The following is a 26,949-nucleotide window of genomic DNA, read 5'->3' on the forward strand; positions in this document are numbered from 1 at the left end:
TGATGTCCTCTGCTCAGTATAGTCCTAATAATGTGGCAGTAACATAAAAACGGACTTTAGTGAGGTCTACTAGAAGAGCTTTTACTGATTCACTGTTCAGATTCTGACCTTATTTATCTTTTCCTGGGCCTTGATGCCGCCCCTCAGCTCATTCTCTGTCTGAAATAAACAGTTTTAGCTCTTCAGCTCAGGTCATCGTCACTTTAAGGCCAACTTTCTTCTGATTGGCTGCCCATTGTAACCACAAGGCTTGAACAGCAGGTAGGTGGGACTTCTGTGCTCACAGATGGAGCTGTGTGCCCAAGATGAGGATAGCAAGGATATCTTCTCTATTTTAAACTTTAACCATGTTTAAATTGGCATAAATGATTGGAATGGTAGGTCTCCCGCTGTTGAATGGCCTTCTTATGTATCTCTGGACCATTCCTAGTGCGTCAGTGTACGTTGTTTCATGTATTTGTGCCTTGTGTCTTAGCACTATGCCTCCTCCAATGTGTCAGAATTCTTCAACCTCATCTTTACTTTTGGGAAGCAGATGAAATCGCAGTGATGTAAAGCGAGCTGGGCAGGTCAAAAAAAGGTGTCATAATAATGTAATGAACTGAATGTTCTCTCAGACAGCTTAGGATGTTACAGCACAGAGAGGTTCACCCTGTCAGTGCTTACAGCCATACATCCTTCTCATCTGATCTCAGAAGCTAAGCAGGGTTGTCCCTGGATAGGACTTGGATGGGAGACCACCTGGGAATACCGGGTGGTGCGAAAATAGAGCAGGTTGGCTATTAATCGGAAGATTCCTGGTTCACCCAGTGTGCATGCCAAAGTATAGGCAAGATGCATTCATCAGCGTGTGTTTATGTCATGCATAGACAAAAAAAAAAAAACCCCAAACCTGTTTATGTGTGAGGAGTGCTCAAAGTGAGAAAAAAGCACCATCTAAGTACAGTCCATTTAAGCCTTGTGAACAGAGGTCTCTTCAGCAGAAAACTGCTCAGTCATCATAGCTGGAGACTCATCTCTCATCACTAGACTGAAATAGCACATGCAAGTTTTTACACTTTGCAATTTCTGGTGTGAAATTGCAGAGCGCACAGTATGGCCAGAATGACGCTTCCACAGAGAGACCTAAAAACTGCAGATGTGCTAGAAGTTTTCTGGAGATACAGAGAAGATTACCTTGAACAGGAGATCAACCAAATTTAATTTGAGTAAGGCATTGGGATATTTCAAGGTCCAGAGAAAACGGATAAGTATGTATTGTATGGGAAGAAAAGATGTTTTACCTCTGTATTGTGGGAATTCTCATAATAGACTCCTTGAACCAAATCACCAATGGCACTGGAGATCAATTCAACGACCTGTCGAAGACAAAATGAAAGAAAAACACGTTGAAGATGTTTGTTTCAGATTAGGACCTTAAAGTTTCGTATTCACGCTCATTTTACTTGATATCATTGACTTATCATCCAAAATATAATAACTGTATCAAACCAGGAATTAAAGTCAACAATAAATCACTTAAAGACAGACAGGAATTTCATCAGAAAGCATGTTAAACTTTGCAAAAAAGATTTTTGATGACCAAGAAGAAAAGCACAAGAAATTCAACTGTGAAACCAAAGCTAGGACGCACAGGTGTCTGCATGTTTGGTCCCAACAGTGAAGCCTGAACCAGGAGCAGTGAAGACCTGCTTTATACTGAGTGGGATGACCTCAAATAAACCGCCAGCCACTGTAAAGGCCATCTCACCAAGAAGCAGAGTGCTGCATCAGTTTACTGGTCCCCCACAATCGCCAAACCTAAACCCAGCTGAGTTGATTAGGGATGAGCTGGATCACACAGTGAGGGAAAAGCAGCCAACAAATCCTCAGCACATGTGGGAACTCCTTTCAGTCTGCTAAAAAAAAAAAAGCTTCAGGTGACGACCTCATGAAGCCGCCTGAGAGGCCAAACAAAAAGCAAAAGGTGCCAAAAGGTGCATATCTGAGCCAGAGATTACAGGTTTGATTCACACAGCGGTCAACATGTGCAGCTACTTGACCTCTTCAAGTGTCCCCAGGTCAGGTACTGCACTTAGCCTCTCCCTCCTCATAAATCACTAAGGCTAACAGCGCTGATTAAACTCCTAAAATGTCGATGTAAATGAGGCTGATCACAACCGACACGCTATTCGGTTCATCTGTGACATTTGTAATTAAAAACCACAATCCCCCCCCACACCCCCTCCCCCTTGACTGAAGAGCGAGGAAACGGTATCTGAACAGCTGGTTTGGAGAATTAATCGGAGGTGAGATGTGCTGGAAGCCAGGTGAACTGCAACTCTGCTGCTCATTTTCGCTCCGTAGGGGAGCTCCTGGCGATTTCATGAAGCACATCCAGGCTCGCCTTCGTTCATTATACTTTGTATTTATAGAGGAGTCCGGTTTGAGAGAGCCGGCTCGGGTGTCTGTCTGGTCTGAGGGGCTGAAATGGAGCTAAAAGGCAGATGGTGAGATAAAATAAGGTGGTGTCCAGAGAGCAGAGGGGTTAACAAGGTTTTGAGAGTGATGATCTGACCTCCGGGTTCTCTTTTCTCATATTCCCTCATTATTCAAAGATTTCTTACACTTTGTACCTCTGGGTTTGCCTCATTAGTATACAAGGTTAGGATTCTGCAAAAACATTGTGAGTCAAATGAAAAAGGAAAATGAGCCTTAAGTCTAAATAACCACTACATCTGCAATCAGTGAGCCATTAAATATGCTTTGTATACATTTTTAAAAACCAAACTAAGACAAAACTTAAAGATGAAGCTAAAATGGGCCTTATGTGTGCGTTTTGTTTGCTTAAGAGTGCAGTTGCCCATTTCCCCTTACAGGGGGCATGCATGCCTACATTTTAGCTTACAGAAACCCTACCAGCCTCTCATCAACCACCAGATAAGAGGCTGTATCTTTTAAAGTGGTTGTTTATGTCTGGATCTATTGAATGAGTAAAAGAAAAAAAAAAAAAGGCAGACCATGTCTCCGTCCTTCATTCACAGCCACAGAACAGCGTGGACAGTGGAGACGGGGCCACGCCTGTTACAGTTCAGATGAATGAGGTTAAATTTAGAGCTCCTTCAGCTCATCCCAGACATCCTTGGTTCATCAGAAAAGTCTGGTGACGCTGGCTGCTCCGTCAGCCTCGCAATGTCCTTTGGGTAACTGAATCCACTAGGGGAAAATATTGAGGAAACCTGAGCTTCGCCCACAGACCTGGAAGGACAATGTGCCTACAGTATTACCAGATGTGGTGTCTCTGCCTGGCCTGCGTTGGGAAGTGGGGGCCAGTGGGGGGCTTTTTTTGGAAAGTATCAGATCATCTCTCCCCCTGCCTCCCCCTTACTCCATTCCCAAATCTAGCCAGATCGTGTTTTGCCGACAGGTCTGCGAGGGGGAAGAAACCGGAGCTCCACGGGAAGATTATTTTACAGTTTATACAAGTAGCGGCATAGGTTTTCTCTCAAGGCCACGACATATAATCTCCATCGCTCTCAGTGCCTTAAAAGAAAAAAAAAGCCTGTTTTATGAGAAAAACTTTAAAAGCTACAGGAAACACTCATCTGTTACCCTGCACCTTCAATATTTAACAACAGACTCAACTGCACAGTTTAGCTGTTAAAGGGCTGTAAATATCCGGCTGTTAACAGATTTTAACGGTGAAAAGCAAAATGTCTTATAGCCTTCACTGCATTAGCCTTGGAGTAATTATAAGTTTGAAAATGCAACAGCATATTTGTAGATTTTTTTCTTTCAGGTAAAACAAAGAGGATACAGGATTAAGAGTAAATCTTTACAAACTCTACAAAAAAACAGGAAAAATATATGCAAAAATGAAAATGTTAGAGTGCCAATTCTCATGCCATTTTCTAGAAATACGATACTGCGTCTCTCCTGTACAACAGTTCCAACTGGGTTTTTTTTTGCAAATTCCAAAAACTGCAGTTCCTCAAATGTCCTCTTGGGGCTGGCTCCAAAAGGGAGTCGATCCACATAGATTCCCATGTTAAACTGAGCACTTCGCAGCAGAAGTAGACATGATTAAAACCTGCAACAACCATAAAACAGTTTCAGCTAACTTACACTTTCATAATTTATAATTTATTTCATAATTCATCCATTTAAACTGTATCAGTGCTTAATGTTTGCAATTTTGGGTGTTGGGGTTACTTTAAGTGACAGGTTGGCACCGTTAGCTTTCTGCGAGGCTTTACCTCCACTCTCACCAATCTGAATTACTCAACAACGTTTGTTGCATTTGTGCCTTTTTGAGCATTTTAGTGCAGTTATCTGACAACAGCATAGCTTGCTGTCTGGTTAATTGCACTAACAGAGTGGCCAGGCAGATTAGTTCTAAAGCGTATAGTCAGATTTATATACGTGACATGAATGTTTCAGCTCCTATATGAACTCACAGCACCTGCTGCAGTTTTCCGTTAGGATTTAATGTATTATACTGTTCACGACAAGCAGTGCTGATGAACCTATTAAAAGTGGACTTGCATTTACTGTGCATCCTTCTAACTCACAGTTCTAATCATACGAATCATTTATATTATAATACAACAACTAATAATGCACAGCTGACACTAATCAACAGAGTAAATCCGCATTCATGGAATTACACAACCAAATGGTATAATGGGTATGCTAAATGGTCAAGTGATGCTCCAGAGTAACTTGCGACAAATAAAAGGAGCTGTTTCGGATTTAAAGAATGAGATTCATTTAGCTTCATTGCTTGTGCTCTCGTCCCCTCAGACTCAGGCAGCTCCTCACACACAGCGACAGGAAAGCAGGTGAGGCAAAGATAACACGTTACTCGAGGCTAACAGGTGTTTTTCCTGACAACAGAATAATTTGTGCAACAAATGCTTTAAGAATAAGTCAAAATTTAGTTTGTTTTAAAGCTGTAGCTCTGCTCTGGAAACATTAATGCTAACGAGACAGATGTTGGCTTTGTGCAACAGCTGCTGCACATCCAAATATAACAGGCAGCATTTTAAGTAATGCCTCTATTGGCCTGTGCCAAATATTTTATTTTTCTTAATAAAATTTGAGGGATTAGTTTTAGTTGAGTATTTTATTCATGTTTTATGTCTTTTTAAAGTATTTTGGGGGCTTTTTGTGCTTTAGGCTGACCCCGGATGTTGGATGGATTCAAACTTGGGCCTCTGCTAAAGCCTTACAGCACATGGATCACCTGCTCAACCCGATGAACTGAGCTGGCTTCTCGTTTTATGTATTTATTATGATATTAAATTACTATTTTTTAATTCTAGAGACTCTTGATACAGAAAAGTAAATGTAAACATATTTAAAGACCAATTTTGCAAAAGAAATATTTAATAATAATAATAATAATAATAATAATAATAATAAGTGATATATTGTGGAACAGGTTAGCAGGAAAGACCAGACCTCCCTCTCCCTAGCCATGTCCTTCAGCCTATCTGAGGAGACAGTGACGTGCGCCCAAGCCAGCTGTGAGATCTCATGGGCTCCACCAAGTAGGAAAACCCAGAACACTTTACCAAGGAGGCCCCAGTCAGATTCCTGAACCATGTGGAGGAGTAGCAGTGACTCAGTAGTAGTAGCTCCTCCCCCTATTGCTAAGGGAGAGTCCAACAACCCTTCATAGGAAGTTCATCTATAATCATGCTCTTTAGGTCACTGTGCAACTGAGCGCTGACCTGGACCTTATTCCTGCTGCTTCACTCTCAGGTGCAAAGCAGCAAAGTATGAGGGCGTCACATGGTGAGGGCAACAGAACCACATCATCCACAAAAATGAGAGACTCGATTCTGAGGTCACCAAAGTTTCAACTTTCTACACTTGGCTACATTTGAAATTCTGCCCATAAGAATTATGCACATGGAGCAGCAAAAACCATTAAAAACTACACAGATAACACAGATTTTTCTTTTTCACCAGTGCTGATTTAATTAAGTATAATTAGGTGGACTTTGAAGTCATTTGAGTAGTAGAAACCACTCAAATAAATGCATAAAACGATGTATAAACGTAGATGCATATGTATAAAAGTAAAAAACAAACAAACAAACAACAACAATCTGATATAAAAACATCAGACTAAGGATCTAAAAATTTCTTCAGGTAAAAATTACAGTCAAAGAAATTAACTGTGCTTTACTTTTCCAATAAATTAAACAGAGCAGAGCTCAACACCAAAATCCAGCCCAAACTAAACCACATTTCTGTACCTTCAGCTCAGCATTATGGACTCATCTCTGCTGTTTACAATAATCTCATTTCCACTGTGTTCCAACCAGAGAAAAAGGCTGAAAATATGAGCATCAGTGCATGCTGTGGTGTGGTTTCCCCTTGGTTCATTTTGTTTTGCTAACCTTTTCAAACATGAGTAACTGTGAGCTATCAGATGTCCATCTCCTTATTACCTCTAAAAACTTCCACTACGGGGGATGCTTCCTGTGGTTGCTTCAGATTGCAGGCTTGTTTGGGAGAAAGAAAAAAAAAGGTTAATACTCTCCAGCATTGCTCTGTGGTAATTTAGTGCTAGCTGAGTATGAATGGCATTGTTCTCACCTTGAAAATGAACAATGCTAAAGGAAAATGTGCTGTAAGCGTTCAGTTTAATCAATGCCAATGTGCTTGGCTTGAATGCACGCTTAATAGGATTAAATCATCGTTAGTTTGAGTCATCAGCAGATCTGCCATCATTTCATTCTCACTGTGTTTTTCTTCATCTTCCAGGGAAACAACAATATCAGTTCCATTACTGTAATTTGTAGCTTAGCCACAGAGTGTCTATTATCTCTTAGTATTGTTACAGAGACAATTAGCACTATTAAGGAAGCACCACACCTTTAGAATTATCTGTAACTGATCAAGGAAAGGTTGGTTTATAACTCCCTCTGTGTTTCTTATACAACAAGCACTACTGGGAACCTACAACATATGCCTGCGTGTGCTGAAAAAGAAGCATCAGGGAAGGCGACAAGGGCTGGTCCGGTTGATGGCACGGGAGGGGGAGATGGTTATTTTGATCCACTCAGGCAACTGCATTCTGAGGCAGCAGCGTGGTGACAGCATCTGTCAACGAGGGGTTACCAGGCTACGCAGCAGATATGATCTCAGATGCTCTCACAAGGCTGCTCCCACACCAACGTCAAAAGATTAAAACTATAACTAGTTTATATGCTTGATAACCTCGTTACCAGCGTGTAGCAAAGACTGACACTTGCACCTCAAATATGCTGCTAGGAAGATCCATGTTTGAAGGAGTTTGAGGATGAAAGCCCCTCCAGGTGGCCAGATGATTACCGTGTGAAACATGAAGTTATTAGAATGACAGCTGAATTGTCAAGAAAAGGGGACCACCTGCTGAGAATCTAGGAACCAGGAAAAGATCAGGTCTCACCTGTGTCTCACCACACATCCTTGAATTTCAAAACTTGTCATGCTTGCCAAGCAGTATCTGCTCACTAAAACAATGCTATGAGAAAGTGTTACCATTAGCCAAGTTGTAGTTGTAATAGAAGTTATTCGTCCACTTAAACTGCTGGAGTGCACGCCCTCTTTCTTAGCCTGCAAAAACTGAGATGAATTTCTTGAAATTTGTTGGAAAGTTGAAGGATGTGTGAAAGAAGTCATTAAGTCATTTAATTCTGTTTCAGATCTTCAAAATGACAAAAAAGCCCCCCCCCAAATTAGCAGTGAAGAACCATTCTATCCCACCATGTCTGAAGCAAAGCTTTGGTTTTCTAGAACCATTTAACCCCAGGGTGCCAAAAACGGCCCGCCAAAGGATCCAGTCTGGGTTTGCAGCGCTGAAAATCACAGACGGAGGAAAAAAATGTGGAAGTTTTTCCAGTACTTTGCATCATCACTAGAACGACTGAAAGACTTCACATGTAGTCTGCTACACTGCACACAAGTGATGTGGTTAAGCCAAGAACCAATGCCAGTGTATTTTATTTTTAAATGTATTTTTTAGTGTAACTGGAATGACTCAATGTGAAAAAACTGCATATTGTTCAAATTGCTCTTCGTGTTTTGCAAATAAAAAACAGTTCATTAAATGTGAACATTTTCACATGGACCTTTACACTTAAACAAAAGAGGAAAATCTGAAGAAGTCTGCGGGCCCTGAACTAAAATAAATTTGACAGCCCTGATTTAACTAAAAGGTGCCCGATGGGTAAACCACTGTCTTTACGATTATCGTTTGTGTCATGTCAAACAAACACATTGAACACATTTCATCTCACAGTTGCAAAGCTCTGATATTTAAAAATAGAAGGTTCACTACACTATGCACATGTGTGCACACAAAAAATCTAAATGAACAGTTGTTCATTTAAATGCTTGAAATCCTTAGGCATGTGTCCTATGATGCAACTTGTGCTGTAGCTTGAAGTGAACTATAGAAATATAGCTTCGCATTTTTGGCAACGCAACCATGACTGTGATGGATCCGCTTGGTAGTAATACGCCATGTGAGCAGTCTACTGAAAAGCAAAAGCAAAAAGCTTTTTTCCTCTCATTTCTTTTGCTCTAGCGATCTGGGTTAGATTCAATTGATTTTGAGTCGTTTCTCTCTCTCCAGCTCTTCAGTAAAAAGGAATATTCTGTAATATTTATTAGTTCCAAGTCCAACATGATCTGCTCTGTTTTGTCAGCCCAGGTTCAACACAGGACTACAAAAGCTTTTTTCAGGACTTTTTTCCTTTCCCATTTTCTTTAGTTGACAAACTCTTCTCCGATTGGTATCTGATTCTTCAACTGATAATGCTGACATTAATCAAAAACAATATTAGGAGATGATTCAAAGGTCTGGGATGAAGCTAGGCTTTCTAGGCTTTCAGGCCCTAACCCTGGGATAGGATGTAAAGGACTATAGGAAAGGAATTGGGAGCATTAAGCAGGCAAAATGAAAAACATGACATTAAAGCAGATTAACACAAATAAATGAATATCAGGATTGCATCACCTTGAATAAGAATTAGCAAAACTGCTAAAAATGTGTTTTATTGAATACATTTCATGTCTACAAAGAGATGACTGAGAGAAAAGATGTCGGTATGAAGTCTGGCACTGATACGCGAGGCTCTCGGGACCTCGAAGGGCTCATACTGAGCAGCCCTTCCCCCTGAAATCAGTCATGTCAGGTCAAATATTTCTCAGGAGAAGTGTTAGTGACGGACAGGATACCTTAGTGTTGTTGAGCTGGGCCAGTCCCGTGCAAGCATTGGCCAGCAGAAAGTCGCCGCTCAGAACAGCCATCTTATTCCCAAACTGCATGTCCTTCAGCGGGCCGTCTGAGTCCGTCCACTCCTTCAAGTTAACAATCCCACGATGCACCAGGAAGGCTGTATGGATCAACTCTGTGATTTCTGCCAGGTTCCTCTGACTGTGAGACAGAAATCCCCCCACCAAAAACAACAATAAATCTAAAAATCACAGCTTTGTCGTCAGCAGCTTTTAAAACAGGCGTTCCTGAGGTTTGACAGTTAGAGAGCTTTTTGACAGAAACATTTTTATTGTCTTCGAGTTGGCAAAGTTTGAAAACTCATTCAAGCATTACCGCAGAGGTATGCTGATCACAAAGAAATCGGTCAAAACAAAGGACTTATGGGTTTCTTGATCTTCCACGTTCAGAAAAGGAAAAGCATCTATTCAACCAATAAAGCGCCAATATTCAGGAGCTGCAGTCCTTTCACTTCAATCAAACACTTATAAAAAGAGAGGGTCTCTAAAATGTGTCTAAAACCATTAAATGGGACGAATTTTTAAAATGTGCCATTACCCATTGATTTTGATGTGCTAAGTCCAAATAAGATGATTAAAACAACTGACTGCACATGTTGCCCAGCACTTTCACATCTGTTGCATTTTTAATGTTATTTAAATAAAGCTGACTTGATTGGCTATTAGATGAGTTTTAATCATAAATTACAAGCATATGTTTTCTCATCTGTTCTTTATTATGTAACAAATTAAGACATTTGTGGAGAAAAATGAATAAAGCCCTATATTAGCAGTTTAGCTTAGCTTTAGATCCATTGATAAAAAACTGTACTGAATTTAATAAAGGATGTGTTTGCAGTCACCACAGTGATCGCATTGTCGGCTACGACTCTGAACTCCAATACAAAGTCAGACGGGCACCACGCAGATATTTGGTAAATTAAAAAGCCAATATACCGGCTCACATGTTTTTCCTTTCAGACACACAGAAGTTTGTTAATCATTAGTCTGTACTTAGACAAATTACACTAAGAAGGTCGAATCCAAGGTCTGCGTCTTTTCTGGTTGTAGTTACGAGCTTTTGGTCTTACACCCGACCTGGTAGCACATCATGAAAACCAGAGCCAGTGGTCCAATATTAGAAATGTTTTATTACGTATATTTCTGAAGCATTTTGGCTGTAGACCACCAAGATTTGAAACCCACGAGGAACTGTGGGAGATACATTTTCCCATCGGCTTCTATATTAATGGACGTTTTGGAACCATAGGAGCCCCCCTCCCCACGCTGGTCATCAAAAACAACGCAACTTTAAGTACTTCTTTTATATACAGTCTACGTCAGAAACGAGCCTTTTCAGCCTTCTTCCTTTTCCCTTTAAGCCACTATTACCCTGATTGGTTGCCCTTTCTGTTCAGTGTGCCAGAGACGAGCAACGATATTAGGTACATCTCCCGACTTCAACAGCCTACAGATCCAAATGCAGAAAAAAAAAAATGTCTGCATACGCTGATCTTATTATATGAATCTTTGGCCATGTTTAATACAAGCATCCACTGTTGTAGCTGTATAAATATATGACATAAATTATGGATAAGTATAATAGGTCCCCTTTAAAATCGGAGTCGGTATCCTCAAGGGCATAAAGCAGCAGATATGTCAGACATTTTGCTGCACAGCACGTCAGTGGTTGTGTTAAAAAAAGAAATTAGGCTTATCATTAGCAAATAACAGCCTTTCTTGATTATGAGAGAAAAGACATAAACGTGGTCTTTGAATAGAGCCTTTCAGCGCAGCCTTGGGGAGGATATAATCAAATGTTGATTCAGTCATTGGTGGGGGATAATTAGGCCCCTCTCCATATGGAAGGAGCTCGCCATGCTGTGACAGGAGGGATCCATCCAGACAGGGTCGGGTGCACTGATAGCCACTTACGACCTTCTTTCAGCCGCCATGAGGACCTGATGAGCCGGTCGTCGGCTTTGAGCTTCAACTCCTTCCTAAAGACACACTCACACACACACACACACACACACTTGTAGCCAGGTAATTGCCGTGTTCGACGACGGTGAAGGAAAAGATGTGATTAAAATTCAATAATGTCATCTATTTTGCCTCTCAATCACACCCATTGTCTGGTTGGTTTCTCTGCTCGGTGACGCAGAGCAACAACACAGAATGAGAAGTTAATAAGTTCAGGGTTTAAATAAGAGGAAATTAACAGATTGACAGGCTCGTGTTCTCAAGGTGCCTTGAAGTGATGGCTACGCTCGGTGGGCTGCACGAGGAAGACTCATTGTTTCAACAAGAGGAACAAGAAAAAGAGCCAGGGCTGATTCTGGATCGCAAAAACAACAGGCTAAAATTTATTCCAAGTCATCTTACGGTGACCCTTTTCTTTGCTTTTTCACTTGAACTAAGAGAGAGCCAAGAGACCGTCTACTCAAGCTCCACAGGGATACAGCAAAACAATATACAATACCCGACAAATGGTCATTGACACAGAACAAAAAGCAGTCCCTTTAGCCTTGGTTAAATCAATACAGAAGAGTTTCTCTGCTGAAACCGGCTTTAAAAATGTCACTTTATGATTCTCACTTCAGAGCCTATTTGGCCAACCTTAAAGTGACTTTATTTAATGAAGCAGCTCATTTTATGCTTGTTTATGAATAAAAAATCCAGACAGCAATGTCAGTTTAAGTCTACTAAGTTAAAAAACAAACAAACAAACAAACAACAACTTAGCAATCGAGACACATTACCACACTAAATTCCAACATTAATGGATAAAAAGATTAGTACATGATCAGCTAATCAACAAAACTGATTTAGCAGTTTTTAAACAGAGTTTTTAAACGGCTCTGACATTTTTGTCAGAGCCGTTCTTTATTTTGAAACACTGAAACAAAACTATTTATGAATTTATCATTTTTATTTCAGTGCATAATTGTTTCAAGTAAAGTAACAATCTGGGAAAAATTTATTTTATCAGATTTTCCGAAGTACACTACACAAGAAAAAATTCTTTAACCGTAAAGGGGCGAAAAACAAAACAAAAAACTCCCATCATGTTAATACGTGAATAAAAATTTAAGTCTTAAGTTTTTCAGAAAAACATATTATGCTCATTTTATTTCCTAAACAGCCAGCAGGGGGCGACTCTCCTACCTAAAAAAACAGTAAAAGGATGTAGAGGTCTGCAGGCAAAACAACCCCACTTTTTATTTTACTTCCTGATTACTTGAAGTTTATGGTCTTAATTGCTTGTCTCGCAAATTTTTTCATGATAATGCTCATTTTGAAAATCGCCGCCCTATTTAGAGTAAAAGAGCTGATTTGGGTTGTTTTTTTATTCTTCAAAAATCCACAAATATTATATCAAGCTACGGCAACATTTTCAGTACTTACCTAGAAGTCCTTCAAGTTAAATCACCTGTCAGTGGAGACCCAGACCTGGGCATGGATTGGTCCCCCACTTTGTCTCACATCCCCGGAGCAGCATTTTTCATTTCTGCTACATTGACCGTTACAAAAGGCCTCCACCAGTGGACAAGTTGCATGATGGTGCAGGTGTGAGTTTAGTGAACAAAAAGAAAAAAAATAATGTCTATAAATCATGCAGTATTTATCCAACCCAGGTATTTTCTACAAATATTCTTGATGTTTTATTCATGGAAGTAGAGCAGTTTTTTAGTTTGTGCGTTTTTGTATTGGTTTGTTTCTGGATGCTTATTTTGATTATATACATAAAAAGGTTGCTGGAAGAAAAAAACTATCTATTTATATTTTAAGGCCAAACAAGAGATCTTTGAAAAGGTGAAGGGAGTCTCTAAAAAAAGAAAATATAAAAGATTTGAATCTGGCAGATGATCGATCAGATTGAATTAATGTAGATAATTAATTTCCCAATGTGGTTCAATGCAAAATGTTTAATTGGTGAGAATTCATTTTTTTCTTTTAGAGATAATATTATTATTATTATTTATCGTTTTAACTTCTAACAGCAGTGGAAGAAAATGAGGAAACCCAAAATGAAACTCCTGCACAAAGTACCAGAACCCCCCTATCAGTCGAACCCCGGTGCATACAAATTCCCACTCTCTACTCTGCCAGACCTGATCAGCAGCAGTAGAGCTTGGGGAGGAAAAAGGGGGACAAGGGGGCCGATGTATAAATAGCTTTGGTGCCCAGTTGCATAGCAACCGATGCCATCTTGCAGAGGTGTAACGCCCCTCACCACGCCCCTTGTCCTGACTGTTCTGTTCAATTTCCTCCCTCCGCAGTCTGCCTCGCCATCAAACACTGCCTTGCAGATCTGTGTGCGTCCCTGTGTGCGATTTAAAGAGGTGGCCTGTCCATCACACGGCCTGCATGATGCACAGTAGCATGGTTTTCATTTGTCACAAAAAATTAAGAGGTGTGGTGGGTACAAGTTGGACTGTACATGTATGTGCCTGTGTTTCTATCCATCTATCTATCTATCATGGTGGTGCTCTGGTGAATCATCAGTGTCAGGCAGCAGAGTGGGAAATGTTTTACAAATGCTGCCTGTCAGGAGGGAGGAGACCATCCCCCGGAGGTTTCAATCACCCCCCAAACCCGCCCCACCCTGACTCCCTCCATCCTTCCATCTCGCCATCAGCAGAGGTGCTAATGAGCTCATGAGAGGTGGGGGCAGAGAAAGAGAGAGAGAGAGAGAGAGAGAGAGAGAGAAGAGGCAAAATAGTGCAAATGAGGTGATCAAGTCATGCTCTGTGTGTGTGTGTGTGTGTGTGTGTGTGTGTGTGTGTGTGTGTGTGTGTGTGTGTGTGTGTTTGGGTTCGGACCATCTATCACGCAAGTGAGAGAATGCAGCATGTTGGATTCGGTGATCCGGTGTCACAGGGATGTAACACGAGGTGACTGTGTAGAAACTCGCGGCCTTGCAGACCGAACGGGGCTGGGCTCGAGCTCCTCCACAACGCCTGGCTTATTTCAATTAGTTCTAATATTAGGATGTTTCTGCACAGACGCGGCTCCACTGCACACATGTGCCTGGTGCCAGCTTGCAGTAAGAAAGGAGGCTTTCAGGCTCCCAGCACATAGCCACGCCAAACACAGCAGTCACTTCTGGAAACCACTTGGCACACACCCACACCCCTGTTCTGAGCTGCATGCTGCTAGTTGGATATGTGTGTGGAAGCCTGAGAGGACTGTGGAGCGCTGCCTAAAGTATTTTAGCATCAGAGCATCAACACCACATTAAACACTTTTTATTTAAATATGTAAAATAAACTGCTGTGTTAAGTTTGTGATTTTGTTGAGCCATTTTATTGCATTTACACCATATTTAGACTTAACAGTCTGCAGCTGCTCCCTGAGGCTTTATTGCTCATTTTAAAGAACTCTAAACAACTGAGACTGAACACCTCCAGTCTGGAAACCAAGGCTGAAACTCCCTCCATCTCAAAGCAGTTTGCCAGAGTAATTGATGGCATTTTGTTGAGAACATGAATATGATGATTTCAGTTTAATACGTATTTGCGAAGATATGCCAGATTCATACTCTGGGGAGCAAATTTATATGAATCGTGTACCAATCTCACTTTAATACTAAAATTTAACTTCTAATTAATGCCGGAATTATGGACGTCTGTAACATTTTTTAAAGCTATGACACTCAAATGGCTAACAGTGGCAAACCAACCCAATGGGGATGACTGGTTAGAGTGCATACAACCTGGGTGCAAGGTGGTAAACCCAGAAGCTCCAGCAGCCAAGAGGATGGAGGATTTGGTCCAAGCGCTACTGGAATATGATATTATTATATACTACCTGGGCTGTGGCATATATAAGCCTAAAAATATAAGCTTCACCTCTCATGACCAGTGACAATGGGGAGTTTAATTCCCAATTCCAGCACGGAGAATACAGTGATGAATGGCTTAGCCCAACTTAATAAGCAGACATATCAATTTAAAGCTAAAACAGTAATACTGAATAATCTTTGCACCTGTTCCCTTTCTTAAAAGCTTTTAAATTCTTTATAGTATTAGCTGTTCTTCTAAATTTGTTAGTCAAGTCCGGTTGTGAAAGCCTCACACCGCAAGCTCATTGGCTATAAACTGGCATTTGCTATGTTGCTAGCCAGTAAGCATACCCATAATCCTCTTTTTCTATCGAGCAATGATGAGCTGGTCCTGGTGTTTCTTTCTGGGGTTTTTTTTCCTGGTCCTGGTGTCTCTAAACCAGGAAAGGAAGAAATAGAGATTCTGGGTTCATCTGATTCTCAGGAAGCTGTATTACGAATGCTTTTGCAATATTTCAGGATGTGTGAGCTATTGTTTGCAGAGTCTAGCTGTGTGTCCGAGGTAAACCAGTAATATTTTACTATTTCCATGTCATTGTGTGTTCAGTACCAGTACGTCTGGTCCGATTGGACAGATCTGTTTATTTGGGTTTGAAAAATTTGAAATGAGCTTGGTTTTTTAGACACACCTATTCTTATCTTAATTAATCAGTTTTTACAAATAAATTTTTTAAATTAAATTAAAAATATATATATATTTGCACGAATTTTATGTGGCCGGTGTGTAAAGACCTTAACAATGACCTTTGTTTACATAATGGGCTTCATGGCTTTTTTTTCCCAGTACACCGTGAAAAACAAACAAACAAGAGACTAAGCCTCAAATTTACTGAGGTCACAGTTTCTCCTCAGACTTCCATACAACCAGAAATCTTCTTACAACTAGTGGAGTCTCCCCCTGTTGGGCATGAACAAGAATGCAGGTTTAAGGTATTTCAGCAGTGGCTTCACTTTTCAGTCCCAGGAGCTGCGTCTCTCTTTTACACCATCTATAGTTTCAACTGATGCCTGGGAGGCCGCTGAGCTCGTGATACACTGACTGAGAAGTGATCGTGAGCCTTTACAGAATTCCCCTTCCCTTCTTTGGCCACATTTCTTGTCTATCCCTAGACCAAAAAAAAAACAAAAACTTTTTTTTTTATTGTCAAATTTTCATCAACAAAAGTTTTCACACCTCATGTACATTTTTCAGGCTAAAATTTCTCCCTAATGTATTTCCCCTCACAATCACCCGGAATCTAAATATAACCGAATACAATACAAAACACTTGATCTTGCAACTGCGCCTGTATTGTCTCCATATTTCATCATATTCACAGGATGATGTAGTGCTTCATTTACAGGAATTGATATGGAGGATAACCACAGAGGACGAGATAGAATTACCTGACACGAGGATTTTATTTCACTGTTTATCCTTCAGCAGCCATGTAGCAGGGACAAAAGTGGCATCGCCTTTCTCGCTCGGCTTGCCACGCACATTTATGGCTCTACGATCCATCGCTACAGATGTTCACACTGCCCACTGTTTTCCCCCCGAACAGCACATACATGAAAAGTGAAAGCCTGGCTGCCTGTGTGTGGTTACAGATTTGATTTAGCAGCCATGCAACTGCAAATGAAGGTGGAACATTTAACCTTCAATTAAAAAAACAACCAGCTGCAGTTTTCATGTTATGTATTATAAAGAAAAAAAAAGCAGAGACGAGTGTTTTAATTGATATTTGCTAACCAAATCTAATTACTAATAAGCAGAGACATAATTATCACAACAGTATCACGATTTGAGGTGATTTACCTGGGGTAGATGCCGCTGACCATGTCTTGGGCTAGGAGATCGGAGGCGGCGTGGCTTGGCCCTGCGGCTTTAGACAGCAGCAGGACAACCAGTCCCCTCATCTGAAGGTTGTTCTTACTGTCATAGACGAAGCCTCTGCAACGAAACAGCATCAGCATTAAAGCGCTGCCTCTCACATGCAGCACTCTTCATTGTGTGTAGTGACAACAAAAGCAGCAATGTTTTGGCAAAGACACAGAGTGTGAAGTCAGGACCAGCTGGAAGTCTATCACAGGGCAGACACAGAGCACAACCATTCACACCCATTTTTACACCTATGGCTAATCTAGAATCACCAATTAATACATGAATTTGGGATGAAGTCAGAGCGCTGGGAGGCCCCACGCAGGCAAAAGTACATCCAAAAAAGACCTCTGCCAACCAGCTGTGTTCAAATTCACAGGAGGATGTAGCAGGTACCACTTATGCTTACTCCACTTACTGATGTTTTGCAGACATGTGACCAATAACCACGTGATGTCAACTTGCCTTACATTTTCGACATGTGACAATGATGAGTGAAAAGCTCCGATCAGACAAGCCTAAAAACCTATCCTAAACCTATCTCTCTCTAATCCTAACCTCTGAGTTGGACACAAACCAGCTGCAGGCATGAGGCACAACTCCGCAGGTGAACCTGCTCCATTTTTGGTTTGCAACACAATTTTTCCACCTTGGATAGTAGTTAGTTTTTCTGCAAAATACTATTGGCAACTGTGGCAATCTGCTGGCAACCAAAGCAATGACTTTTGGTGCAACACCTTTGAATTCGATGCCACCCAGAGGAATCCGGCAAAGTGCCGTGGCAATATCTGCTTCACCACCACCTCGGTTTAATTCTTAGAAGGCAGTGAAAGCTAAAGTTAGGGAATATAAAGCATCATGTCCCACTGGCATGGGATGGTAATACTTTTATAAAGTTACAGTTAATAAACTTTTAATTTAAACAGCTAAAACAAAGCAGTAATTGTCTTATTATCTACTGTAATAAAGCAGATGTGCAGGAGTCAGAATAATCAACATTTATCTTGGTATTTCTCTCAGTTCATCATTTGTCTAAAATAAGATGTTTTAGCTCCTCCTCCCTCTAAGGTCACACTTCTTCTGATTGGTTGCCCTGTAAAAACAGTAGGTCTGCTCTCACATTCAGAGATGACCATATTTTTGATATCCCTACTGCTAGACACCAATACATGCAGCATATTTTTTTCTCTGATCAGAAGTGTTATTTATCCAACAAAGGAGCTTTTCAAAATATTGCACATTGCATGCAGCAGTAGTATCGCACTTCTGCATATTCATTTAATGCCATGTTCATTTATAGTTACTGCTAAACTTTATTCCTGAACACAGAAAATAACAAGAAAAAAATGATAATTTTTTACTGCAGGACTTTTTTTCTTTTGGATTTGAAGGGTTGTGGTGATGGAGGTGGTCGTGGTATTCCCACCCCCTTCACCAACAATCTTCTGAGGTGTTCACAGAGGCACACGCACACCCACGAAGACACACCCACAAACACACAGAGGCCAGTGGTAGCTGCTTGTGTGGTGGGCAGATTAAATATCTTTTTAGTCTCTCTGGGGAGCGGTTAGACAGAGCACCTCTAATCCTGTCCCTATGGGAGCCCCTTGTGCCATGAATCACGCTCTCGTTAGGGGCTCCGAGGCAGACGAGCAGCCACGCCCCCCTCTGCTCGAAGCCCAGACAGCGGCCTTACCAACCTCGAGCCCCCACCCTCTCTGACCCACCCCTGCGCCACAGAGGGGGGGGGGGGGGGGGGGTGGCGGAGGAACCCTAGACAGATAGTGGATGTGAGAGACGGAGCATGAAGAGAGGGAGGGGACGGAGGGAGATGGAGGGAATAGAGGCCAGACAGAAATGGGAAAGCGTGAAAAGATGACAGAAGAAAGAAAGAGGAGTGATTCACAGTGTTGTGCTACCAGGAGGAAAAATGCCCCCGAGCTTTGCCCCCCCCCCTCCAAAAAAAAAGAAATAGAAAAAAAAACCCAATCACATAAAACACCTCAGTTTCCAGAAATTTATGATGACACTGTACAGGGCTGTCTTTCATCGCAGCTCAGAAGATTTATTTATGGCTACTTTAAATTTCTACCCAGTTGGAAAATAGTTGCTGAGACCGGGGCGCTGATGAACGCAGCAGCACGGCCCGTTGAGCTAAACCGACCAGAGAGCGAAAATTATGAAGCTGTGGAGTCCAGGGAAGCCTGTGGCCTGAGGGTGGCAGATGATTAATATTTATGTCACCATCCGCACCAGCATACATCAATCAATCACAAACGCCCTCCTGCAAAGGGTGCAAAGGGGGTGGGGCAAAAAGATGATGTGGTAGAAGAGAGCGGGAGCAGAAAGAGAGAAATGGGCTGCTGTCATTTTAAAAGGGTTGCGAACAGGTCACCACGCCTTCTGCTCTGCTACTGCAGCCCAGGAATTCGGGAACTTTAGCCACCGTCCAGTACCGGCAGGGATTAATGCATGCAAATGTATGACCTCACATGTGGTGTCGTATTGATCCCGTGTCTGCCTTTCCCCCCCCAGTTTGCCAGGATTTAACAGATTTTATGCAATGCATCCGCCTCTACAGTGCACAGCAGATACATTAAGATGATGATATGTTTAGAGTATTGACTAACAGTTTAAACCGGTTTCCAGGATTTGACTCATATTTCCATAAAGTCAGGTGTACAGCAGGCAGTTCCTCACTGTAAAGCACAATGTGTAGCTGCTTTTAATAACACTGAAAGGATCCACTGATTCTTGGACTCTCTGTGATCCACAGTCCTTCTGCATTTAGTATTAAGAAAAAATTCTTTAAGACATAAAGTGGTTTGATCAATGTGACATTTTCAAACTATTGTGTGTATCATTTCAATCAATATGACCACCTATGCCACATGCTGAAATTACCATTTAAAGTTGAACCAAACCATAGCGTTTGAGGTTTTCTCCAATATTTTTCTAAGAAAGAGTACCAATCCTTTTTCTGTTTCTTCACACCAATTTTGGCCCATCTTTATATACTTTTTAGGTCGGCACTTTTGTAAATACTCACAGTATGAAAGTGAAATATCCTAAAGCTATTGTGCAAAAACTAATAACAATACGTTTCTAAAGGGGCCAGGTAAGAGGCAGTTGTCGATGTTTTATTTTCTCTTCTCTGTAGTTTAAAATTATCATGTAGAGCAGAGAAGAATTAAAAACTAATTCTCTTGCCAAGTTATACACAACCAAACTTAATGGATAAAAATAATAAGGCAGATTTCAATGTTTTGTCACATTTCACAGTAACTAAGCGCACCATCTCATCTTCATTTTATTTGTCATTTTGCATTTATGTGTGTACATTTTAATTAATTTAAATAGTCCAAATTTGTAATTCTAAATTGACTATAGGTATGAATGTTAGTGTGAATGGTTCCCTGTGTCTATGTGTTAGGCCTGTGACAGATTGGCAACCTGTCCATGGTGTACACTTTGATAGCTGAGACAAGCTCCAGATCCCCTGTGATGCTGAATTGGATAAGTGGAAGAAAATAAATTAATTGCAGTGCTGGAACTGGATGCAGAGTGGTAACAGCATAGACTGTATATAAAAAATGGACAAAGCCTGCATAAATGCTAAAGTTGACTTTGGACTCAACGTTAGCATTTTGGGGGGTTTTTAGAGTCAGAAATGATGGTATTTGGATGACAGAGTGAAGCTAGTGAAGCAAGTTATCAGCTAGTTTTATTAACACTATTCTTAGCCTTTCTGCTAATTTATCCCAGTGGGCACTTATGATACTGCAACAAACAGAACAGAAAAGAAAGTGCTGCTGCAAAACGATCAGTCACTAGTCCTTGTTTCACACATTATTCCATCGAAAATCTACAGCCTATGCAAAATGGAAACTAGCCTCTTTTTTCTAATTTAACACAAATTAAAGTCTTTTTTTATAACACATTTGAAGGTTAAACACTGGCAGCAGCTACTTGTTCACATATTTGCTATTGGGAGTGTTTTTGTCTCTTCAGCAGTTCTTGTCTTGCTCTGGACTATTCAAAAGACCTCCGCCTACCTCATCTATTCTTTTGTACACTATGTTATAACCCTTCAGTCATGCCCACTGTGGGGGCTGAAGATCACATGCAAAGAGTAGAAGCCAGTAGAAGGGAGTTCTAGTCGAAGTCAAACTCTCAAGGACTGTCCTTAAAGCAAATAAAGTTTCTTCTCTCTGGGCTGCAGGCCTCTCGCTGTAACTCCACACTTTGGGGTGAAGTTAGCTGAGCTGCAGTTTTTGAGAATGAAAGGAAAGGAAAAACCGAAACCCAACTCCACGAGGGTCTGCCTGTCTGCTATTGTGGATATTTTTATCTGCCGCGCGTCTATGGCGGAGACACAGAGGGAAATACGAACCAGCCAACCCAAGCTGACAGTGAGGAGTCAGACTGTCAAGAGGTCTGCTACACCCCTCCCCCCCCACAGCCTCCCCACCCCCTGCTGCTACAACACCCAAATGGATTGTCATATCAGATTTAGGTGTATAGGTTATTACACCCTTGGGTTCCTGTTTCCAACACACCCGTCCGCATGGCAGGATTGAGTTCGAGGACTCTTCTTGTTTTCTTTCCTTAGTGCTGTTCCTGATTTCTTTTGATAAAGCAAAGTTCAGGCAACTCCCCGGATAAAGTTCAGGGATAATAATGAGTGCCGAGCATTTTTAGTCACTTCCTCTAAAATCCTTCACTGGACGTAAATGAAGGACAAACATATTTCTGAACTTGCTTTTGCACCATATAAACTGTTGCAAAAAATAAAAATGTCTTGATTGAACAGCCCTCTTCAGAACAGGACTCTGATTCTTACTCTAAAAACAAGTTTCTTTTGAACTTTGGATCATTATCCTCTTGCCTCACTTAGACAACCTCTCCTAAGCTTCAGGTCATGGACCGCTTTCCTCTTCTCCTCCTTCAGTAATTACAAAGCACAACACACATCAAGTAGCAAAGCTGACCCTAACCTGGATGGTTCTACCACCATGCTAGCCTAGATCAGCTGTCATAGGGCACGAGGAGGGGTACACCCTGGACAGGTCGCCAGTCTGTCGCAGGGCCACCACACAGAGACAGACAACCATTTGCACATTCACACCTATGGGCAAAAAAACCCCCAAACCCTCCTTTGAGCAAGTGTTTTAGCAACAGTGGAAAGGAGAAACTCCCTTTTAACAGGAAGAAACCTCCAGCACAACCAGGCTCAAGCAGGGTTTCAGTGCTGTAGTTCTGTCTGTAACCAGATTGGAACTGAGCAAAGATACTGTTTCCTTCAACAATCTGGAGCTGACGAGCAACAGCTTTGGCCAAGGATTTTGGAAATAAACAAGAGTTTGAAAATTGGCCTCGAATTATTGTTTCCCTGGATGTTTTAAATTAATCTGGACTACAGCCAGATGAAAGGGATTGATTGACAATAGTGTGAGAATATATCCAAAAGATCTGGGGAAGAAACTGATTTGAACTTGGACAACAGAACTGGGTGAGAGACTTGGAGTGGTTGAAGAGGTACAGACTCACAACACAAACTTCTTTCTTCCTGTCTATACTCTTAAAAGTTTTTATGGAGGTGTTTGTATATAAAAAAATCACTCTGAGCTTTATTTATGAGCAATGTTATACCTAAAAACCTTGTAGTAATTGACATTTTTTGGCATTTCTGATTCATGCGGTGATACATTTGTAAAAATCCTTGAATTAAACACGTTAAAAACTGGAAAAACAACTTTTTCACCTGATTTATGTTCTACAAAATTATGTTGGTGCAATAGTTGCCCTTACAATTTTAGCAAATTTGTAATACAAAGATATATATCCTCTGTTTAGGTAACCAACCGGGGAGTTTCGGGGTGATTTCTATTAGTTTATATCTTTAACATGTTTAATTGTAGTGTTGCACCTTAAGTCATCAAAGAAATCCTGCTCATTCCAAATATTTCTTGCAACTAAATGAACCAAATTCAGCCCAAAAACACTTTTGTACAAGAACTCAATCTTTATTAAATCTCAGCCAGTGGCCCCATTCTCTTCACATACAGCAAATTTTCTGCTGAATTGTTATGAGGGTTAATTTGTTTCTTCCTGCAGAGAGCTCCACACTTCAGAGTCAAGGCTAGTGCCAAACTTCTTAGCAGAAGAGCCTACAGTTGCTATCATGCCATGTGTAGCTAATACATGTTATTGTAAGACAGAACAGCAATCAGAGTAATGCATTTAGTATCGGTTTATACGTTTCCTCGCATCTGCCAGTCTTGCAGTCAAAGCTGGGAAATTAACAGGCTATTAGCTGGCTTTACTTATGATATTATAGTATTCACATCAAACTATGGACACTTTCAAACACTTGACCACAGACTAAAGTGAGTCTTCCCTGTACCCCTGCATCAAAATGTAAAGAATGAAGCACTGAAATTTACGTGTATGCACTTTTCCAAATACACATAATTAAACTCCACTCTCAACGCATCGGCTGTTGCTTGACTCAAAGAAAAAACAACAACAACAAAAAAACAACCCCAAACAATAACTGCTGGTTGTGGTCAGCTGTTCTGTAACCTGACGGTGACAGAGTAATGAAAGGATATACGAGGATAAATGAGGTCAAGTGCAGTTGTACAGTTGGCTTGGACTGTCCTATCATTATTTCATGGCAAACTAATGAAATAAAATAAAATCTCTGGATTAGATTTAATGTCTAAGACCACAGAAGAAAGTCGAAGAGGACAACTGATGAATTTCCTTGGTTCAGAAAAACATCTTCTCAACATCTGAGTCAAGAACACTCTGGAGGACAAGTCACAGTCTACATTCAAGACACAGCTTCCTGAATGAAAACAGAGGATTTACAGCAAGGTGCAAACCACCGGTTACACGCAAGAACAGGCAAGCCATTTTAGACCTTAACAGAGAACACCTAAAAGAACCTGCACCGAGATCTGAAGCATATCACATTTGTCAAACATGGTGTAGACGTGGGCATGTATGCCTGCCAGCACCACAGGTAGAGTTTACAGAAGAGAAGCATGACCTCAGAGGGCTACACTCTCTGCTCAGATTCAGCCAAATGTTGCAGACAGAGCTCCACAGGGGAAATCAATAATCAGCCGACGCACACTGCAAAAGCAACCCAAGAATGGAATATTCTTCAATGACCAAGTCAGTCACCTGATCTCAACCCAAGAGAGCATGCCTGTACAGTTATTAAATACAAAACGGAGGGCAGTGAGACCCATAAACAGGCAGAAACAGGCAGTAAAGCATCTAAAGGAAGGAAATGCTGTATATGGTGATTTCTATGGGTTCTAGACTCCAGCAGGTCATTGACTGCCAAAGATACGACAAGAAAATAAACAATGCTTTTATTTAAAGGTATGTTAGTTCGTCTAAATACATCTGAGGCTCTGAAATAGCTGTAACACCTAAAGTAGTAATGCAGAATTATTTTTAAACCCCTCAAGTTAAAACTGAAAGTACGCACTTTATTCCCATATTTCCCTAAAAATCAAGTTTTTAACGTATTTTAGCTAGCTGCATTTTCTAGATGTTATTTTTTTATTTTTTGCAGTTATCTATAATAAACTCGCTATCTTTGTGTTTCTTTGTATTTATGGGGACCTGGTGAACCCGGTGTTTACCTGGCAGTGTTGAGGAGAGGGTGCTGAGTGCCGACCAACTTCCTCAGGTGCATGGCAACGTTACTGAGCTCGTCACTGAGGAGGCAGCGGAGGCTCATGAAGGAAGTCGGATATCCCACGATCTTCTCAGCATCGGAGACAACTTTGCTCCAGTTTGAGGATCCAGAGCTGGAGAACAGACTCAGCGTCCTCAGACCTCCTCGGCTGGACAAAGCCACGCAGGACAGTCGTGACCAACAAGGTGAAAACATCTTCTCTCCTACTTAAAAACACTCGAGTAGCCCACAGCTGCTTCTGACAGCAGCTACTGCAAGTTTAAACCGCTCATTCAACCGCTAATGCTGCCACATGTCATTAAGCCGAACCGCGTTTAAAAATACGTAAAAAAATAATCTCGAAACTAAACAAACAGAAAGTCAAAGTCAGAATATACAGTTGTATTTCACTACCCACGACCTGCCACTGCAAGCCGCCATTTTTACACACGTGATACGTTACGTCGAAATACGTAGTTAGGGCTGTTATCACATTCCGCCACGCCCCTGCTCCGGAGAGCACGCCCAACCAAACTCCTTTTTAAAAAAGGGGTATTTTAAAAGTTTGGGGCGGTGTTTTAATCGAAATATCACAAGGTGAGTATATATATCATAAAAATTTTTTATTTTGACACAGTTTATTCAGCGGCAAGAACCTACATGTGACGACAGTAAAATATTAGTGACAGCGCCATATTAGAGTCACTGAATTTGTAGATATGTGAGATTTTCTTTCCCAACCTAACCGTACAAAATGAACTGTATAGAAGCTTCTGCCTCTGCCAGGCAAAGGTAACTCCAGTCAGTAATGTTTTACTTTTACGGAGTATGTTCAATTTTCAACTTCCTTTTGAGTAAGTTCAAATTCATAGAAATGTAACTCAAAATTTAGACCTAGTGAGTCAGAATTTTGAGATGCTCACCTGAAATTGGCTTATGGGCAGCAAATAAATAAATAAATAAATAAATAATGAAAACACCAAAGGTCGGGTGCGGGAAAATAAATCCATATTGTTCATTGACTAAAAATTTTTTTAGTTTTTACTATACATGTGTTGAGATTATTTTCATTTAACACTTTTGTCTCTCAAATTTGCTATTTTTTATGGTAAGTTTGTCATGGTTTTTCCTCCTAAATTTAATACTTTTATTTTATATAAGCATGCAGAGGTGAGCTATTATTATTATTGTTGTTATTGTTGTTGTTATAGTGTAATTAATAAGCTAATCTTTTTTTGGTCACTTGTTAAAAATTGCACTGCTGTCAGCACCAGCTTTTTAAGAGAAAATGTTTTATAATCCAGGATCAGAAAAGCAGGTGAGTAAACCAGTAAATACAGACCTTCAGAGTGTTGGTAGGAATCAAACTGGAATGTATGCTGGCGCCAGTGAAACTGACCGACGTAAATGAATATGTTATTTAGTGTCTTTCCACAAGTCTGAATGAAGACACTGAAGCAGAATGGAGTAAAATATAAATACTGACCAAATAAGGAAAAAAATGTGTTTTTGATTTAATCAAAACTAAACTTTAACACCTAAACTAAACATCTATCGTCACTCTCCACAATGATAGCTCAATATTTTGTGGGCTGTTTAACCATAAAAGCCTCCACACACATCAATGACAACAGCACTGACCAACAGCAACAGCCTCTCAGAGCAAGACTGCAAAACATGCTCATTAATGGCTCGATGAACATATCAAAGAGCACGTGGTGTTGACCCATCCACCAGATCTCCCCAGATCACATCAAACAGATGGATTTTTCTATTTGGAGGAAATCAAGCTAGTACAACCATTCCTGATTTTTGAAATGAAAATCCAGAGATTACAAATGACTTAATTAGTTGAGCCTGAAACAATGTAAGATAATCTACTAATATATAGAAACAATTATTTTAAAACAAGCAAAACTGTAAACTGTCAAAATGTTAAGTTATCATTAACATGTGTTATCTAGAAGTGAGCAAAGATCAAGAAAGGTCTCTGCACAGCAGAAAGAGCAGTGTCTGTGGTCTGCTAATGTGAGGGCCCATCTGCTTTCCATTTGAGTTGGATGTTATTACATACACATTTGTAAAGCTGCTGAATGAGGGCAGCACTGCTCTGTGATTTAATGTGTTTTATATGTAATGTGTGATCATTAGAGAACATCAGTTCTCCTCAGTTTTGTAAAAAAGCAGCCCTCTTTCTTTCTTTCTTTCTTTCTTTCTTTCTTTCTTTCTTTCTTTCTTTCTTTCTTTCTTTCTTTCTTTCTTTCTTTCTTTCTTTCTTTCTTTCTTTCT

General features: G+C 40.7%; 2 protein-coding genes across 6 annotated transcripts in view; one reads left to right on the forward strand and one right to left on the reverse strand.

The window, feature by feature from the left end:
• The window catches only part of pdss2 (prenyl (decaprenyl) diphosphate synthase, subunit 2), a 33,169-nt gene extending 8,041 nt beyond the window's left edge, over positions 1-25,128 (reverse strand). The window contains exons 1-4 of one of the 2 annotated variants that reach the window (XR_316531.3): positions 24,626-25,128; positions 16,899-17,033; positions 9,217-9,415; positions 1,284-1,358 (exon numbers count right to left, since the gene is read on the reverse strand). Coding sequence is in view for 1 of the 2 variants with exons in the window: in XM_005933852.3 (XP_005933914.1) it covers positions 1,284-1,358; positions 9,217-9,415; positions 16,899-17,033; positions 24,626-24,876 (660 nt within the window). In the remaining variant the exon portion in view is untranslated. The remainder of the gene's footprint in view (positions 1-1,283; positions 1,359-9,216; positions 9,416-16,898; positions 17,034-24,625) is intronic. The other variant, XM_005933852.3, reaches the window with a different exon arrangement.
• The window catches only part of sobpa (sine oculis binding protein homolog (Drosophila) a), a 59,649-nt gene continuing 57,453 nt past the window's right edge, over positions 24,754-26,949 (forward strand). For all 4 annotated transcript variants that reach the window (XM_014337284.2, XM_042225530.1, XM_014337285.2 and 1 more), the window contains exon 1: positions 24,754-24,866. The gene's annotated coding sequence lies outside the window, so the exon portion shown is untranslated. The remainder of the gene's footprint in view (positions 24,867-26,949) is intronic.

Source organism: Haplochromis burtoni, unplaced genomic scaffold (genome assembly GCF_018398535.1).
Source record: "Haplochromis burtoni strain Fernald_Lab_line unplaced genomic scaffold, NCSU_Asbu1 Contig_174, whole genome shotgun sequence".
Lineage (NCBI taxonomy): Eukaryota > Metazoa > Chordata > Actinopteri > Cichliformes > Cichlidae > Haplochromis > Haplochromis burtoni.